The sequence below is a fragment of the Melospiza georgiana genome, chromosome 17, assembly GCF_028018845.1.
Source record: "Melospiza georgiana isolate bMelGeo1 chromosome 17, bMelGeo1.pri, whole genome shotgun sequence".
Lineage (NCBI taxonomy): Eukaryota > Metazoa > Chordata > Aves > Passeriformes > Passerellidae > Melospiza > Melospiza georgiana.
This window is the reverse complement of record NC_080446.1, coordinates 3350945-3369278: the sequence shown is the minus strand read 5'-3', so window position 1 is coordinate 3369278 and position 18334 is coordinate 3350945. Positions and strand designations below refer to the sequence as shown.

Below are 18334 nucleotides of genomic sequence, written 5' to 3'. Positions count from 1 at the left end.
GACATCACCTCAGACCCTGCCCAGTCTTTGATGCTTCAGGAGGAAGCGAAAACAGTGACAACAGAACAAGCAGCAAAATTATCTTCAGGGAAAAAACCAAAACCAAAAGTCAGCCCCCACGCTTCCCCACCTCTCTGATGCCCATGGGCTGAAAGGTTTCAAGGCTTCAAACACCACCACAGAATTGCAAATACATAATAATGCTCAGGGCAGGAAAAGGAAGGATTTGCAGCACGTGCACCAGACTCTGTGCTCCCCAAGGCCACAGTGAGCACCCTGAGCACACACACCTGCACCAGCAAAGATGAATCTTCAGGTGGATTCAAACAGGGTTTAAAAATAAACCCCTACCTCCCTAAGATTGCTTAAATGAAGCTTCCTCTTTCCCAACATGTTATTCCAAATAAAGTATCTCAGATGCTAAGGAAGTCAGACTCATGCCTGCCCTCATTTTCAGGCATTTTGCTCACACAGCACCACCTCTACATGGCCATGAAATCACATCTGGACATCTCCCTTCTGGACCTGGGACAACTCCTGAGCCTTCCTTTCAATTTTAAGTCCTTCTCAATAATTCCACACCCTTCATGAAGTGAAGGCACCAGCATGGGATATACTATTTTAATAACACTCTTATCAGATTTGGAAGTCCCCTTTATCATTTATGTTTCACTTTCCCTTTTTTTAGTCATCTAAGCCTCCATTTGTCTTTTTGCCACAAAAACATCCCAAACCATAGTAAGGTAATTTAACTAATTGACTTTTGAGTCCTTTTCCAGTTTTACAGATACAATCTAAACTCTGACTCCTGCGGGACTCTCTCACGTTCGGCTGCACTAAAGCAAATTCCTGAAGTACAACTTATCAGATCAGCCTCCCAGTAATAATTATAAATAAGTTATATAAATTGATGTTTCCCATAGTTTCTCACAGGATATCCTCTGGGATTTTTCTTCATTGTTTATTGAAAATAACCATATTCTATTTCCATAACAATATCAGAGAATCACAGAGAGATGATCCCAATATTTGCTCTTCTAACAGACACCAAACTTCCTTTTCAGTTTGCAGCATTATCCAGGATGGAAACATATTGTCTTTGGGTATGGAATAATATATATTGAGTATTTCTACTTTCTCTACCTAACTATGCATAACTTTACCTTCTGCATTCAGTTAAAAAAACCCCCCAAATCTGCATCCAAACAGTATTATTAAAAATTAAGTGGGGAAAAAAAATTTCCTATTTTCTTATTGTCTGAAATCATTATCAGAATGGAACCTAGGAAGTTCAGTTAAGAAAACAGAGGCTTAGGTTGAGAAAAAAAAATACATTTAAAAAATGTATTCAGCATGAATAAAGCTGTGAGAAAAAAGTCAGACATTATGCTGCCTACACGATTTCAAAGTGTTTTTTCCAACTCCCTATGATTACACAGAATACAGAAATGTTTTACTAAACTCAATCTTTTCACTCATTTCATGCCCCTTATTTTACAGTGTCAAAGAGATACTTAGGTAACAGAACGTTCCCAAGTTCTTTGGTGATAAACATAAGGAAAGTAAACATTTGATTGCATAAGATACAATTACATAAAGTGAAGACTGTCCAATTATGTGAAAGCAAAACACAGAGGCAGCACGGAGCATCCCAAGTTCCCAAGAGTTAGGGGAAATTAAGAGTGACACAGTTCCAGTTGAAAAAACTAACAGGCAAAATAGTTACATTTCAGATTTTCAAGTGCCCTATGTGTAAGTTACAGAGCATATTTTTATCTACAACATTCAGCATAAGCAGAATGTGTTCCTATGAGTAACTACTTTGAAACAACATTAATCATTTTGACATAGCATAATTAAAAGGTTGCATCCAATTTCCAGGCATCTATTTTAGTGCGCATCAAAACCCAAAACTGAAAATCCAGTAGCTTCCCACAACATAGAAATTTAATAACAAAAAACCCCACACAACTATTAAAGCAAATCTTCCAGAAAGTTGTGCAACAAGCTTGCTGCAAAGACATTGAGACGAAGTACTAGGAAACTTATTTTTTTTTACTGACACTGAGCTCTGCAACTGTTTTGTCAAACATTTGGAAGTGTGGAAGTGCTGCTCTGCCTGCCCTGCACATGGGCTTGGGGTTTGTGTGGCAGGTTGGGACCGAGTGGTCGCAGCTTTCCTGAAAACCCCAAGTACTTAAAACTGAGCCCTTCCCCTTTCTGTTTTCTCTCTCATTTAAAGGAAAAATAATTTTCCTAGGCTTTGCATTGTGCTTATAGTTTTTTTTCCATGAATAATGCAATGCTGTGATTGCACTCTAATTTCAGAAGATATTCAATAAAATCATTTCAGTACATGGTTATGTCCTTAGCATTACTATCTTTTAAAAATTATTTAAAAAGTTATTACAACTCTAAGTTTTCATATTTCTCTTAAATAGTCTTACCTGCTAAAAACAGCAAAAAACCACACAAAGCTATGCCAGTCACTATAGTGTAATTAAATTAAAATTCAAGAAACCGACTAGTTGAATTTTTCCATAGTTAATGCCACATTAAACCAAATTTACCTACCCTATTTTAATTTAAATTATCAGGGTTAAAACAGGCATTACACAGAGTTCTCTGAGCTTAATGTGCTAAGTGTCCCACTACACATTTTATCTATATTAAAAAAAAATAAAAAACAAAACAAGATTGAAGCAAGGCATTATTTGTTCCTACAAACTTAAGGAAGAAATTTACTTCACAAACACCCATTTCCTTGCAACATTTTCTAATTAATACGAACAGTTATATTACAGAGATAATTGTACTGTCAAAACAGAATAAAAATGTCTTAACTGGAAGGAACCCAAAGCGTTTGTATGCACGCAGACCTGCAGAGGAGAAGGGAGTGTTTAAATCCCAGTGATGAAGGAGGCAGCACAAATCCCCCAGCAGGCTCTGAAGGTGCCACTCAAGGATAATGCAGCATCTCCTGGGAGCAGCCCAAGCCCAGAGGGAAGCCCTGCACACCTCTGCCTGCTCCATTAGCTCACCCACCACTCCTGGGAGGCTGCAAGGGTGCACTTGGGAGAGATAATTATTTTCTAGTGCCTTAACTAAAAAGAGAACTGAACACAATGACTTATTGAATAGCCCTGTGGAGAATACAGCCAGCAACAGGCAGCTCAGAGAGAAGGTCACAAGCTTTGCTGCACTTCTGCAACAGCAACACCTTGAAATAAAACATCTCATGAGATATCCCACTACTACATTTTTGAAAAAGTGGATGCTTCTGCCTCTCAGCTGTCAAAAACACCCCTCAATGCACTGCTGTTTCTTAGCAGGCTCAGCTGAAAACAAGTAATCCTAATTAAATGCATGTTTACATTAGAATACAGTTGTAGAAATAACTATTAAAAGCTGATGCAGCTACCCTTGCACTGTATCCTAAATGGTTGGATTTACTATTAACTCAAGGTTCAACTGTTAAAGTAAAATGTAAGGCATGCTATTTTTAACATCAAGATTCAAGTTAGACTAAAAAAAAAAACCCTCATCAGTGGAAATTCCTTCCTTTCAACTTGAGAGCTCTGAATGACCAAGATTAAGATGAGCAATTTCTGTATCTCAGCTCTTCATCAGAGATGGGACCTGGGCAACCCTAATACACAAACTCATGATATATCTAAAAATAAAGATAGACATAACTTTGCCTGCTGGATTATACTTCAAAGCCTTAGCTCTGCTTGCCTTGATCTGAGACACTGGGGAAGGATGTTCACAAAACTGGAACAAGAGCAGTGTTTGCACTTTTCAGAAAAATGCCTCGAAACGCCCCAAACCTGCTCCCCCAGCCCAAGAGAACAACACAGGAGCTCACAACCCAAAAACAGGAACAAGAAATCCCACTCATATCTAGATTGCTAGAAGGAGCAGGGAAAGGCACAGCTTTTATTAATAATACATTTTATCTTGTGGGACAAAACTACAAGGTTTTAACATAATGAAATTGAAAAAAAAATTTCCCAGCTGGAATGACTGGCAAGAGATAAAATGTAGCTACAGCATGAAGTAAGGGGAATCTTCAGGGTTTGCATTAATGTGAACAAATAGTTTTAATATCAAAAAGGTAACTGCAATAAGTTTAGGATGATAAGGAACACTCTGTTCATATATAAACTAATTCAAGTGTCCATTTGGAAAAATTAGTAAAAACATTTTTTTTTTGAAAAATCAGAGTACTGCCCAATCTGACCATTCAAAATAGACAGAAAGTAAGAAATTCCATGAGATACTACAGAAGAAAATTCTTCATGTAGTGCTGATTCTGTAGCACTGGCTAGAGAAAAGGTAATCACTCTGCACCATCTAATTAAGAAAAGCTGGTGAGAACCTGAAAAACCCAGGGGAATTTTTCAGAAAGGACATGGAAGTGTGGAATAGAGACATACATTTCATATTCTCCACAGAGAGCTGTATTTTTGAAGTTATCTGAAGTTTTTTTTGCAGTATTTAATACAGTTTGTGATTTATGAAATAACAAGTTAAATAGAACACGACACATCGGTTTATACTACTAGATGTTTGCTTAAGATAAGAAAATGGAGAAAAATACACCACTTCCACTTTAACTCATGAACATGGAAACCAAAAATATTTCAAAAATAAATCTGGAGTGAAGTGAGGAAGACTTTCTTTAGCTCTTTTTTCTAAGCCTCATTTTATCTCAGATTCTGCTGTGCAACCAAAGTTGAAGAAGCGTTGTTGCTGCAAAATGAATTTCCAGAAATTAAAATCAGAGGCTGAGCAGGAGACCAAAATTAGCACCCCAGCGAGGAAATGCAGGAAGAGTTCATGTACATCTACACCAGCCACAACACATTCTGACTTTGTCCAGGTGGCAGAAAAAACAGAAAAAGGAAGATAAAGGGTGGGCTGATGCAGGAATATTTAGGGATCAGTGTTGCATCAGGGAGAAGAATGAGGAGTGGAGGAAACAGGAGACACTCAGAAAGCCACAGGTCCCAAAGAGGAGCTGCAGATGCTGCAGGGGAGAAAGGATCTGGGAGACAGAACCCAGACTTGACTCACTCAGCTACCCACTGAACGGTTTATTTTCTGTTTGGGAAAATAAAAGGAAACTTGCACATTTCTTTGATTTTACCAAAACTAATGAGTAAAATCCCACATCCACCATCAAAAGTCAAAACCCTTGCAGACCCATTCACAATGTTTTCCACATAGTTAAGCCCTAAGCTCTCTTCTGTCTCTCTCTTTTGCTTCTCAGATTACATCACTCGTGCTTATTCCGCTATTCATAGTTATTGCTCTCCAAGCTCTCTGCAACTATAAAGCTTTCTCCTGGGTTGATAGCTGCATACTTAAAAAGCTTTTGTGAAATTTAAACCTCAAAACAAATAGAACTACTGCCATATTTTTGGCCAGTCCCTTTACGTGCCAAATCATGTCTGCGACATATGCAAACTTAGCTTGAGGGCTGAGTTTACTACTGGGGTTTTTTTGTTGTTGGGTTTCTTTTTCAGAAAACTGAAATATTTAACTGAAAGCACAAATGTCAAGTTGCAAGCCAGGAAAAGTAATTCAGAGGATAGAGAGCTCTCAACATGTAACAACATAAAATTGGTAGTTTAAATACTGCTTTACTAGGAGAATTCAGCATTTCCCAACCAGAAAATGCAGATAAGATACACATTCTGCTCTGAGCAATACCATGTTTGCCATGAAAATAAAGAAATTATATTCAATTCACCCCTTCCTTCTTTTAACTACCTGAAAACAAAGCACAATGTAAAAATGAAAGTCAATGCTTTCTTTGAACACTGTGCTGTCACCTCTCCACCATGGTTAACCTGAGCCTACCACGAGCTCTAAAAGCAGATAAAACCAGCCAGCTTTTTAAACTCTTAGATCCCTTCATGTACTACTTTTCTGTAATATTTCGGGAACCCAAATAACATGATTTTTCACTCTGAAAAAAAAAATTCACTTCCCTTGCACGTGGAAATATTTTAACGGGGTGATTTCAGAAAGCCTCTGAGCAAGGCGAAGGAGTTATTCCAGTGACTGTTTGAATTTTCAGTATGTTAACAATCCTTGCCAAACGAGGCCCAGTGTAGGTATTGTAAACAAGCAAAATTTTCTAAAAACTCATTTTACAGCATTTAAAAAAATCACACTTGAGTAGCAGATCTAAATTGCAAAGCATTTGCACAAGTTCTTAATGGACAATGTCTCATATCTTCAGGCAAGATCCCATAAGAAACTTGAATAAAAACCTAACCCAGACTCGGAAGGTTTTATTTTTTGTTATATGTAAAAAATATTAATGCTGCTTCACTGAGTTCACTTTTACTCTGTCATAGAAAAGAATTTTCGTCCTTGTAAAAAATAAAAGTATTTTCAAAGGAAAGATAATTTCAAGCACATAAAAACTCTCTCAAACATCCTAACAATTAAGAAATTACTTGGTTGCATAGGTGGTTTAACATCACCAGGTATTACCTCCCATTTCTTTCAAGCTGAAGAAAGTTAAATATAACTTGTATAAACATTTTGCATAAACTTTTACAAACTATAAGCAGTAGTCAGTTATTTTTCATAGTATTTATTAGCTGTTGGGATATCTTTGTCTCTTGACAAAATTCACCTGCACAACTGTGTCAGCTCTCAGGACAAGACCTAAAACTGAGTGAAACACAAATCCTGCTCCCCCTCTTTGACCACACCTCCACTTCATGTTCTGCAGCCCAAATTTTGATCTGACACCATAAGCAGTTGTTCAGATAGAATTGAACAGACACATACACACAAATTTTCCACCACCTCACTGGTGTCCTCGAGCAGGAGCAGAGGAAAAAACCCCAAAAGTTTGTGCCTCAAAGCTGCAGAAATCTCTTGACAGACAATGTGATGCAAAGAAAGAAAGAAAGGGGGCGAGGGGAATCACACACCCCAAGCCTCCCCCACTCCAATTTTCAATTTTACTCAAAAACACCAGGAAAAAGGGAAAAAGTTACTTTTGTTACCAGTCACGTAAAACACAATAAAGTCTGTTTGTTTCTTGGCAAGGAACTGGAGTGACCATTCTGAAAACATGGGATTGGTACACAAATGTAAAGGAACTATAAAAACACGGCAATCATAATTGTGTACACAAGCTAAGATTAGCCATTAGGAGGGAATTCATTATTTTGGAAGAACTTAGTTATAAATATTATACTTTTCCCTCGCTCATAGCATTAGCTTCTCTTCCATAAGATCACATGGCTAAAAAGACAAAAGTTAGAAAAAACCCCACATTATCAGACAACTGAAAAGTAAAGTTACTGAACCAGAACTTGTTTCACTTACAAGAGAGACTGACACTGACTAAAGTGATTAGATAATATTATTTACTGCTTTATGTGACATAATGCTGGTAATGGATGTATTAAGAGAAAATTAGAAACTATCAGTGACTACTTTTCTTTACTCACAAACTCCTCAATCTTGGTGAGAAAAAAGAAAATATCTAAAATCTTTAGGAGGGCGACTTGGATTTCTTAGCTTTCTCACTGAGAGAAAATATTTTTTAAAAGTACAAGAGAAATGCAAATATATTTGTCATTTAAGTCTTGAAAACAAAGCTATTCAGCTCTGCTTATGCCATCAACACTACCATATTTAATAAATACACAAACTCCTATTCAGCACTTCAACATACTAGTTCAAGAAAGTGTCAACATTTTACATAATTTGGGAAAGTGAGGCTGAAAAGTATTACCTGAAATTTCCTGTAACCTCAAGACTTCCTGAATCCTAAACACTATCCAAACTTAATAATCACAAAGGCATATTCCCCTTATTTGTCGATCTTTGTAGTGGATTTCGTAAGTCACATTTCAACCATTTATTTCTATTTAAATATTTCTGCTTGTCCCAGTTTTTCCCATGACACTTCAAAATTGTCTCTTGCCCATGCCAATTATTCCCGCTTTCTAAAATTGTGCATGACAATGACCCTCTCCTCAGAGTCTGTCAGCCAAAGCCACAGTGATCACAGAGGGGAAAGATGACTTAAAGAAATCAGAAGTAAGTGAAAGGCCATGTGTTTTTAGAAGCAAAGAACTCCAGTCTCTAGACAGCACAAAAAGCAGCTGTTTTTCTTTTCCTCTTCAACCTGAACTACACATTTAATTCTTCCAACTATATTCCTTAACTCCTCCTATCCTCCCTTTTCCATTTTTCATCCTCAGAAAGATTGCCATCTAAACTTCTGCACAGTCAAAAGGAGAAGGTTTTGGCTCCACCTTATCAGTGGATGCTCACAAAATACTGTTTGCAGATACCTACTCCTCTGGAACTGCCTCATGAAAAGACAGTTGAAGTGTTGAGGAGGGAGGGAAGGAAAGGAAGGGAAGTCACAGGCTTCCTGCTATTAAAAGCCAAATTTAAACCCTTTCTACATCAAAAGGGCCTCTGTTGTTGGCAGTAATGCAAAGAGTAGAAAATTTGGTTGATACGGCTTCTGCATTACGCTTACAAGGCAGCTCTTCCATGGAACCAGGGACACTGGAAAAACCCTGTGGAGAGGCCACACTCCCATTTTTCATGGAGTTGCTGCAGGAAGATGTCAGATGATAGCACAGCCACCTGAAGCCATTCTGCAAGAGCTGAAAGTGGGCTAAGCCCTTCCAGAAAAACCGCATGCAGAAAAGCCTGTGGTGCAGAACATGCCTTGCTTCTCCAATACTCTACTTTCCAATGCCACAGCACTCTTACATCCCACACACCACCTTCACTACAGCAACAGAAAAAATATATTTCTGTCTCTAATTCATTTAAGGATTATAAAAGGAACATTGAAAAAAAATGGTCTTTACTATAGTTAACTTGCCTACAACTTTAACTACCATCACATTAATCTTAGCTTTAGCTATTCAACACATTAATTACCTGGAGCACTTGATTCCACACAGTTCCTCAAATAATTAATTAGCTAAAGGGATTGAGAATTGGAGTCCCAGAGGAAATTCTAGTTTCATAGAACTACACAGATTTCACCTTGCAAAATGCTACAACAATCACCTAAAGGCATGGGACAACTTCAACTATTTAGGGGCAGAATCCTAAAACCAAACCAAATAAAATCCCCTCACATTCACTGAAGTAGGCCAGCACTTTTAGCACTGGATATCCTGTTTAGTCACCAGAAAGAAGAGTAACACTAAATAAAAACTTTTGATTCGTTCATTCACAGCGTTAGACATTTTTCCTAGCAGGTAACCTCTCTCTGCTTCAAATATCCATTGCCAAAGGGCAACCAAACCAGGGCAAACAACTCTAAGACAGGACTTTAAACTGGATTTCTTTCAAAACACAAGAATAAGCTGTACCAACAGAAATAATTCAAATCTAGTTATGTACAAGTACACTACAATTAATGAAAATTTATCATCTGCAGCATATTACTATTTTCACCACCTCTCCCCTGCTATTCATCACATCAGCTGGGGTTTATGTGTGTTTTATGCAAACATGTTTATGTTCCAGAGCAACTGATCAGGACATGATGAGAAGCAATGCTCTGCTCTTCCTACCCTTCCAAAAAAATCTCCACACTATTTCTCTCATTAGCTGAATCCCACATCATCTTTCCACAAGGTAAGCAGGGCAGAAGGGGAATGAATCAGGCAAAAAGGGTAATGGAAAGCGAGACAACACAGAGAGCAGTTAGTTATTTGGAAGAAAATGCAAGTTATTTAAGGACAGATGTGTAACTTGCAAGAATTTCAAAACACTGAAAAACAGCCTTTTCCCTGCTGTAAAGTGCATGTTATGATCTACTGATTATTTTTGGCAGCAGAACCCTAAAAACGATGCGTTTTAACTTACTCCCTGCACACTTTAAATATACCACACTTCTGCACTGGGTTTTTATGCAGCCCAGTGTTCCAACAGGTATTACCCACCAAAGGACAAGCACAGGGGACAGAATGCCATGGGGGACAGCCCCGGTGCCACCCCCTGGCTGGGCTGTGCCCCGTGACTGGCAGCAGCTGTGCTGGCACAGCCCTGCCCCGTAACCCAAACCCCCTGCTCTGAGCAGCCAGAAGCCAGCAGAGCCTCCTGAGGCCAAATTTACCATGTTGTCCTGGATTCCAGCTGCAGGCTCAGCTCTGCCCAAAGCTCCAATGCAAAGGGAGGCACTGGAGGAAGCCCCTGCTGCTGCAAATCTCAGTGTGTCCCAGTCCCCACCAGTTCTGCACAGGTTTCTGGGCTCCCAGTCCCACACAGGTTTGGGGGTGCAGCTGGCAGGGTTGGGGTTACCCACCCACATCATACACCACCCACTACACAGCACTGTTACCCTTTAAGAGAAAAGCCTTGTTGCTTAAATGGATTGACACTTTCAAAGGTACCAGGTTCCACTTTCATTTATGAACTTTTTACTCAGCACCCAATAGTGATACCTACTCAAACAAGTCAACTCATGCAAGTCTTTTAAGTCACACAAGTCTTTTAAGAGGTCTCTGCAGCAGCCCAAAGGACAGAGACAACTCAGCAGTGACAGGATGCAGCACTAGGCACTTATGAAAAAGTTATTTTGGAAATAGAAAATATTCCTTATTAAGAGGAGCTAAAAACATGTAGCACATAATGTATTTCTTATGAATCAGTCTGAACTTTCATCCAAAAGACCGTGTACCTTATCTGAGCTATCATTTGCTGATTAGGAAGAAGTACTGTTCAGACTCCTTGGCTAAACTTTCAGCTCAGATATTCTTATTAAAGAATTAACTACTGGAAGACTAATAAAAGCTTAGCCTTCCCAAAAATGGAGGATTCACAAAATAGATACCACTTAAAGCTAAAGGGTAGCAGTACAAAACTGTTGTGTTTGAAAACAAGCATTACAAAACCAATAATACAATCCAAAAAAAAAAAATAAGCCCAGAAAATAAGCTTTGAAATTTCAACACTTTGAATCAATTAGTATTAATTTAGCAGCTATTGGTATACACACACACACAACTGCGAGCATAAATTAACATGCAGAAGAATCTCTTCCTACTCTCTAGCAAAGTTAGTCAAAAAGTTAGTAAACAAAAATCTTTCTCAGACAAACAATTAATTTTCCCATCTTAATGCCATTCTCCTCTTCAAAACTGCCAAATAACAGGTATTAGATGCAAAAAATAAAAACTTTTAGAAAGATAACTTAACACAAACATCTGGGCAAGCAAATACAACAAAATCCCCAAAATTCAGAGTATGACTTCATTCTGTGAGGACACAGAAAATAAAGCCTTTCTTGCTCCAAATATAAAGAAAACTGTGCTCATTTTGTACGATGACACAAGGCATGTTTACAGCAATATGAACCAATGTGCTATAGCTGAGGTAAATCAGTGTCAGCCATGTTGTGAAAGAAACTGCAATTAATAGACCTACAAAATTCAAAACTTAAATCAGCTCTGCCTTGATAGAAATAATTTTATACGGCTGATCTTACTTATGATTGGTGCCTGACTTCTTCAGGTTAATGTCTATTAATCTCATCTAAAAATACACACCCAAATTCTAGAGACAGTGAAACAGCAGCAGGAGGAAAATACACAAGATATAAACCAGGAGCACAGACTGCAGCACAAAGGAGGAAGGTACAATGTAAAGTGAAAAAGCAAATGCACTTACTCAGCATTAAATCCATTCACGTGCAGGATCCTCATCTGCTTGACTATTGTGCTTTTACCGGATTCACCAGCACCTAGAAAATGAAAGTAAGTCAATTTCAGAAGGAAGCATAAGTGATTAAGGCACACACTAGAATTTTTTTCTTCGGGCTAAAATCGAGAAAGTTGGGTTTCTCAGCGTAAGAGTGAAAAGTGAAAGAAATAATTGCCACTGGAAACTTCAGTTGTAGCTAAAAATAAATGCCCAGCTCAAGTCATGTGTCAGATCTGAATCTTGGATCATTTCACTGTCCATTTTTCCAGTGTCAATGTTAAAAGCAGACTGCAGTATTTGGAAAGAAAATGGACAACTTCAACATTTTACAGAGAAGACGACAGGGAACATCACAGCCTGGCTGCCTTGTCACTACTATCCAACAGAGGGAAAGGCTGACTGAAGTCCCTATTAAACCAAAGAAATTCTGTTGTATCCTTAAAGAACTCTAAGTTTGACTGGGTGATGATGAACTGCAGCCAAACTCCGTAACTTAAATCACAAGGAATAAAATATGTAGATACTCACATTTGAAAAAGGAAGGCATCCCTTTAAGCCTCCACCCACAAAGCTACCAAAAACCTCCTCTTATTTGTGTCTTGTAAGCAGCCTCCCACCCTCCCTACATGTTCCAAAACCAACCCCACGCACGAGGAGAGGCAGAGACCACCTTTTGTGGCTGCTGCTCTCCCCTCCTGTACCTGCAGCACAAAAGCCCCACTCCACTTTACTCCAGTTTCCATAAGTAGATGGATGCTATTTCTGCTGGGCTGCTCGGATGCCAGAGCACAGGGCAGCCCATCTGCCTATAGTACCTGTTTTTCCATGCACGCTGAACAACTCCAACAGCAGCATTTAATTGAGCTGCTCCACGCTGCCAGATCGGCAGCTTTCTATATAAAGCAAACATATTTTTGCAGGAGTAGTATCGTAACGTGGCAAAATTTAGAAAGATTCCCCTTAGCATCTCCTGGCTACTGGTTTATTCCCCTCCCCAGGCTGTGTCTCAGCCACAGGAACTGTATGTCTGTGGCAGAACGGGCAGGGAGGTACAGTTTGTATTTATAGGATGTCAGGCCTCTCTGCTAGCACACACTGACAGCACAAGCCTCCATTTTGAGCCTCATGTTCAAAACTGTATTTTAGCAGTTACATTTCAAGGTTCATTTTCTCACAAATGCTTTCCCCCTCTGCTTTCTACCTTCCTTTCCTTCTCCCTCACGAATTCCCAAAAGTCCTCTTCTGCTCTCCATAAAACCTGGTTGCATGTTTTGCCACTTTAATCCCAGAGCCTTACTCTTTTTCTCTCTCCTTGCTCACTGCTGTTCTGTAAGCATTTAGAGAGCAGTTTTTATCTACAACTCCTTATGCACACGCCACTTCTTCACTAAGCTGCTATTTTATACCATACACCCGCTGTCTGATCAGGCAGACTGCACCATGCAATAAACACAGGTGGCTAAACCAACCAAGAATTAGTATCTTGGGATAAAATAGACGGGGTTAACTTCACAACTAAGCATTATTCACGAAGGCAGTATCTGCTATAGTCATATGTCCATTTAAATATTAATAACAACTAAATTTAAGCTGTAACACTAAATCACATTTTATATTTATAAGCATTGGGAGCCAAAATCTTTACTTCACTTGGTCCAAGAAGGAGGCTGGACAGTTGTTGCATTTGCTATAAACACATTCGGCTTGATATTGACACACCTGGGTTCTCTGGATGGGATACAACACCAGTGAACCAAAATAATATATTACATGTACATTTCTCCATAAGTCTAGCTCTATATTTGGCTGCTTGTTAAGGCCATATTCTCAACAACAATTACACACACACGTTTAAGTTCACCACCAAGGAGAGTTCCATTAATTTCAGGGAGACTGCTCCTGGCAGCGGGGCAAGCACGTGTACAGCAATGGGGCCTACGAGCAGCAGCATAAACCCACTAGAATATTCAGCAGCTGCTCTTTGTTGTTATTTGAATATGATTTGAAAAGATTAAGAACACTTTCCAAGTGCCTGGCTTCTTATTTCATGTGTCTTATAGAGGAAACATAACATAATAATAGGGAGGTGAGTGTCTATATTTTTGACCAGTGAGTTACAGATTATCCACAATTCATGGCAGAAACTGTAACAGCTGAGCTATCACTTCAAACACACTCACAGATGACTTTACTGCCATCACTAAACACAAATTTTTATTTGCAAGTATCTGAACTATTTTTCAGTCACCAAAACTAAAGAAAACAGAAAGAAAACCCAGGCAAGCCCATCATGTTTCTGTTTGCTGAAATTTTGCCTCTTACGAAAGCAACCCCTCTGATGACAAATAGTTTCTATGTATCTACATAATGTTCAGCCTGGAATCTGGAAGTCCAAGACATTTCCCAAGAGCTGAAGTCCAAATTATCCTGTTAAAAGATTTCTACTGAAGCCCTGGCAGGCTCCTCAGTGCTGCAGGTGCTGCTGTAGTCCCAGTCACTCTCCATTTATTTTGTCTCTCTTCAAACGAGTATTTGAAAGATTTTACTGGTGATAGTACACTTCCAAATTCACCGCCTTCAAAAGTTCTTTTTTTCTTTTTTTTTCCCTCCTTCCATTAGGGTTTTCCCCCCCAAAACGGAGTCAGCTCGGCGAGGCCTAGCCTGTGCTCCACGCTTCAGCCCTGCAGAACGTGCACAGGCAGTCCCTCGGCGTGACCAAAACAACCCACGGCTCGTAACTGCATCCGATCCTACAACACTACTCCAGAATACTCTGAAATATCGAGCCTGACAAACATTTGCTTGCCCTCTCCGATATCGATATTTGGACCCTTCCGTTCCCTGAAAGCCACAGCCCACATTTGTAAACGTCTGCCCTGAAAAACAGGAGCAGGTAACCCAGCGGAGCCGCTGGAGCAGCACCTGGAGCCCGGCTCTGCCAGCGCTCCAAGGCGCGGTACCTCAATTCCTGGTGCGACAGCGGCGGGTGCCGAGCCCGCCGGGGCCGGGGCCGTGCCCGCCGGCCCTGCGCTGCTCCGCGGCCCCAACGCGGCCGCGCTTCCCTCCGGGACCGACATCCTCCCTCCGTTTCCCCCAAACGATTCCCCGACTTCCTCCCTTCCTCTTCCTCCTCTCCCCGGCCTGGCCGCACGTCCCTCGGCACCCCGGCCCGGGGAGCGGTGTCCGGCCCTGCCGCGCCGCTCGCCCGCGGCCGCTGTCAGTGCCCTGCCCTGTTTATCTGTCCGGCTCCCCGCGGGCCCCTCGCCGCGGCATCCCCGGTCCCCTCCCCACGCCCGCCCGAGGCCCGCGGCCGCCCCGGCGGCGGGCGCTGCCCCGCGGGCGGAGAGCGGCCCCGCGCCGCCGCTCCGTACCTGCCCCGGCCCCTCCCGCGGCGCCCCGGGCGCTGCCCGAGCCCTCCCCGCCGCTCCCCCGCACCGCGCCGGTCCCCGCGGCGGCCCCGGCCCCGCCGCCCCGGGCGCTGCTATAGCGGATCCCCGCGGCTCCGGGTGGGCCCTGCGGCTCCGTGCCCCCCCCGGGCCCCACCTCTCTCCCCCGGCCTCGCCGTGCCCGGGCTGGGGCCGCTGCCCCGGCGGGGAGGGGACGGCCCGCGACCCCTTACCCAGCAGGAGGAGCCGGTGCGTGGCCCTATAGACCTGCTTGTCCTTCTGCAGCTGCTTCTCGATCTTCTTGTTGGCCTCCCGCTGCGCCTTCTCCTCGTTGCGCTGATCCTCCGTCTTGCTGTTCCCTAAACAGCCCATCTTGGGGAGGGGAAGGCAGGGACGCGGGGCGAGGGGACGGGAGGCGGCCGGGGCTGCCGGGGGGAGGGAGGGAGGGAGGGAGGCACTCCCGGGCTCCCTTCTTCTTCCTCCTCCTCCTCCTCCTCCTCCCCCCCTACTCGCTGCTGTGGCGGCCGCTGCCCAGAGCCAGAGACATGGAGAGCGCCGAGCCCGAAGCCAGCCGAGGGGGGGCCGATAGCGATGACTTTGCTGCCGCTCCGCCGGGCCTCCTCCCCGGCAGCTGCAGCTGCCTCTCCTCCCCCGCCCCCCGCCGATCCCCTCGGCGCACCTTTCCCGGGGGGTGCGGAGCGATCCGCGGGGATCTCCGCGCCCCGGCCGGGCCGCCGGCTCCTCTAGAGGCAGCAGAAATGCCCCCCCCCGCGCCGCACGCACAGGAACAAATCCAGCTTCAGTGCCACCCCCAAAAAATAATAATCCTCTTTAGATCCAAAGGCACGGGCTCCAGGCGCGGAAACCTCCCCAAATGCTCGGCGGGGAGGATCGGGAAACGTCTCTTCCTCGCCTCTCCCCCCGCGCCGCGGGGGTCACGCAGCCCCGGTCCCTTCCCTCGCCGGCCGCCGCAGCTCCTCGCCCTCCGGCCGCCGCGGGTCCTTCCTCCCGCACTGGGGCGGGGGGGGTCCAAGCCAAATCCCCCCTTTTTTTTTTTTCCTCCCCTCTCCTTGCTGCTGCTCTTTTCACATGCGCTTTCCAGGCGGCTGAATCCTCTCGGCGAGAAGAAAATACAAAATATAATGTGTGTAAAAAAAAAAAAAAAAGAAAAAAAAAAAGGCAAGGAAAAAAAAAAGCAAGCCCGTTTGCTCTGTGCCACGAGCAGAACCTGTCCCCTCACGGTCGGATTTTTCCCCGTCTTATTTTTCCTGCTCTCTCCCGCATTTTTTTTCCTCCTTTTTTTTTTTTTTTTTTTTCCTCCCCCCCTCCTTTTTTTTTTTTTTTTTTTTTCCCTTCCCCTATTGAGCGGCTCCGCGGCGGCGGAGCGCGGGGTGGGGCGAGCGGGCCCACACTGCACGCTGGGAGCGAGCGGGGCCGCTCACATGATGCCCGCGTCACCCCGCGCCGCCGCCGGCGCCCTCTTCGAACCGGGCCCGCCGCCGCTCGGGGCCGCCCCGGTGCCTCGGGCCCGGGGCACGCCCGACCCCCGCCCCGCGGGACGGAGGCGCCCGGAGCTGCGCTGGCACTGTTCACAGGAGCCTGAGTAAATTGTAAGGGAGTCGTGCCCCGCGACTCCTCGTGTTACGCTTGGAAATAATTAATGTGGGAGTTGTGGTGCTGAAGGGTTTGTGTCTGGTTTTTTGGGTGGATGCTCGCTCGCACCCCGCCATTCGCTGGGGTCCATCCCTGCCCATCCCTGCGGCTTCTGTACCAGCAGAGAACCGCTGGATGCACACATCGGGGGTTTTTTTCCTTGCTTCTACCCTGTCTAGCTCCATTTTCTTCCCTAAAATACGTTTTGAAAACCTCATTGGAAAAATTACACAACTTATCAGTTACAGCTGGAAAACAAAGGTTGGTGCTTTGCCCATTGTATAACCCGGATCCCTAAAATACACAGGTAGTTTTTCTCCATGCACACACCCCCACACGAGTTAGTGAAATGTCCTTTACAAATATTATTTACTCTCATTTGCAAAATTCGATTATCTACCACATTGTTCCCACGAACACACCTTCTTACATAATCCAGTTGCTATATTTAGAAACACCCACAGTAAAATAATTATGTGAATAGAGCAAACAACTAGGAGGTCACGGCTAATGTCATCAAATACATCTGTTGAGCTGCCCTTGCTGAATGAGGGGGGGACCTCAGGAGAAATAGGGAACATCACAGTCACTATTTTGTAAATGCACTGGAGAGACTTTTACTGGGGTCTCTAGGTGTTAGTTTTGGCTAAGAGCAGTTTTAAAAGATCTTAGAGAAACTTGGCTCAGCAATGCCCAGATTCATCTGAAGCAAATATGGAATAATTCCTTCTATCTTTTATAGGTTATTTATTTGTATAGTTTTCATGTAATACTCAATATTAAACTATATTTTAACTGTGGAGTTTACAAGGCATAAAAGGACTCAGAAAAGCAGAATTTGGACTGAAAATTAAAGCACCTCATACTTTTTTTATGGTTATGAAGAGACTGCAGAAGTGCCAGTACCTGCCACCTCACACGGGGCAAAATCTGCCCCAGCCTCCAGGCTTTGCTTCCCTCTGCGGGGAAGGGAACCCATCTCAAGCTCCAAACAGGAAGAAATACACAAACAAGTTAGAAGTTATTGTTGGAAATATACAAAACGCTAAAATCTCGGTGAATGGTAGAAGATAGAAGTTATTGTTGGAAATATACAAAACGCTAAAATCTCGGTGAATGGTAGAAGATGGAAGTTATTGTTGGAAATATACAAAAGGCTAAAACCTTGGTGAATGGTGTCTGTACAGGGAAATGGGATGGGTAAATACACCAAAGCATCCAGGGACAGGGAGTCACGGCTGTGTGGATGCTGTTGTCCAGCAGTGCACACCCATCCCTTCCCAAAGAGAAACCAGGAGGTTAAACTCCCCAGGAATCCCTGCCCTCCTGCTGTAGGTACCTCCTGCCTCTGTCTTTAGGCTGAGCAGAGCATGAGGTAGCTGAAAAGAAAAACACACTCAGCTAATTCACAAAGCTCCCAGTTACTTACAACAGAATTAAGAATTAGCTCCTTGTATTACAAGTGTTACTGAAGTGTGAAAGTGTCAAAAGCTACATGAAACAAAAAGAAAACTTCCACATTGTGTAACCTATCAGCAATAACAGATTGTTTTTGTCTTCCTGAAATCTGACAGGAC

The 18334-nt window shown here is 43.0% G+C and overlaps 1 protein-coding gene across 2 annotated transcripts in view; it reads right to left on the bottom strand.

The window, feature by feature from the left end:
- The window catches only part of GNAS (GNAS complex locus), a 131546-nt gene that overhangs the window by 69526 nt on the left and 43686 nt on the right, over positions 1-18334 (bottom strand). Inside the window, exons 1-2 of one of the 2 annotated variants that reach the window (XM_058036596.1) lie at positions 15338-16389; positions 11686-11758 (exon numbers count right to left, since the gene is read on the bottom strand). In XM_058036596.1, the coding sequence (XP_057892579.1) occupies positions 11686-11758; positions 15338-15476 (212 nt within the window). In that variant the 5' untranslated portion in view covers positions 15477-16389. Of the gene's footprint in view, positions 1-11685; positions 11759-15337; positions 16390-18334 lie in introns of those variants that run through there. The other variant, XM_058036595.1, reaches the window with a different exon arrangement.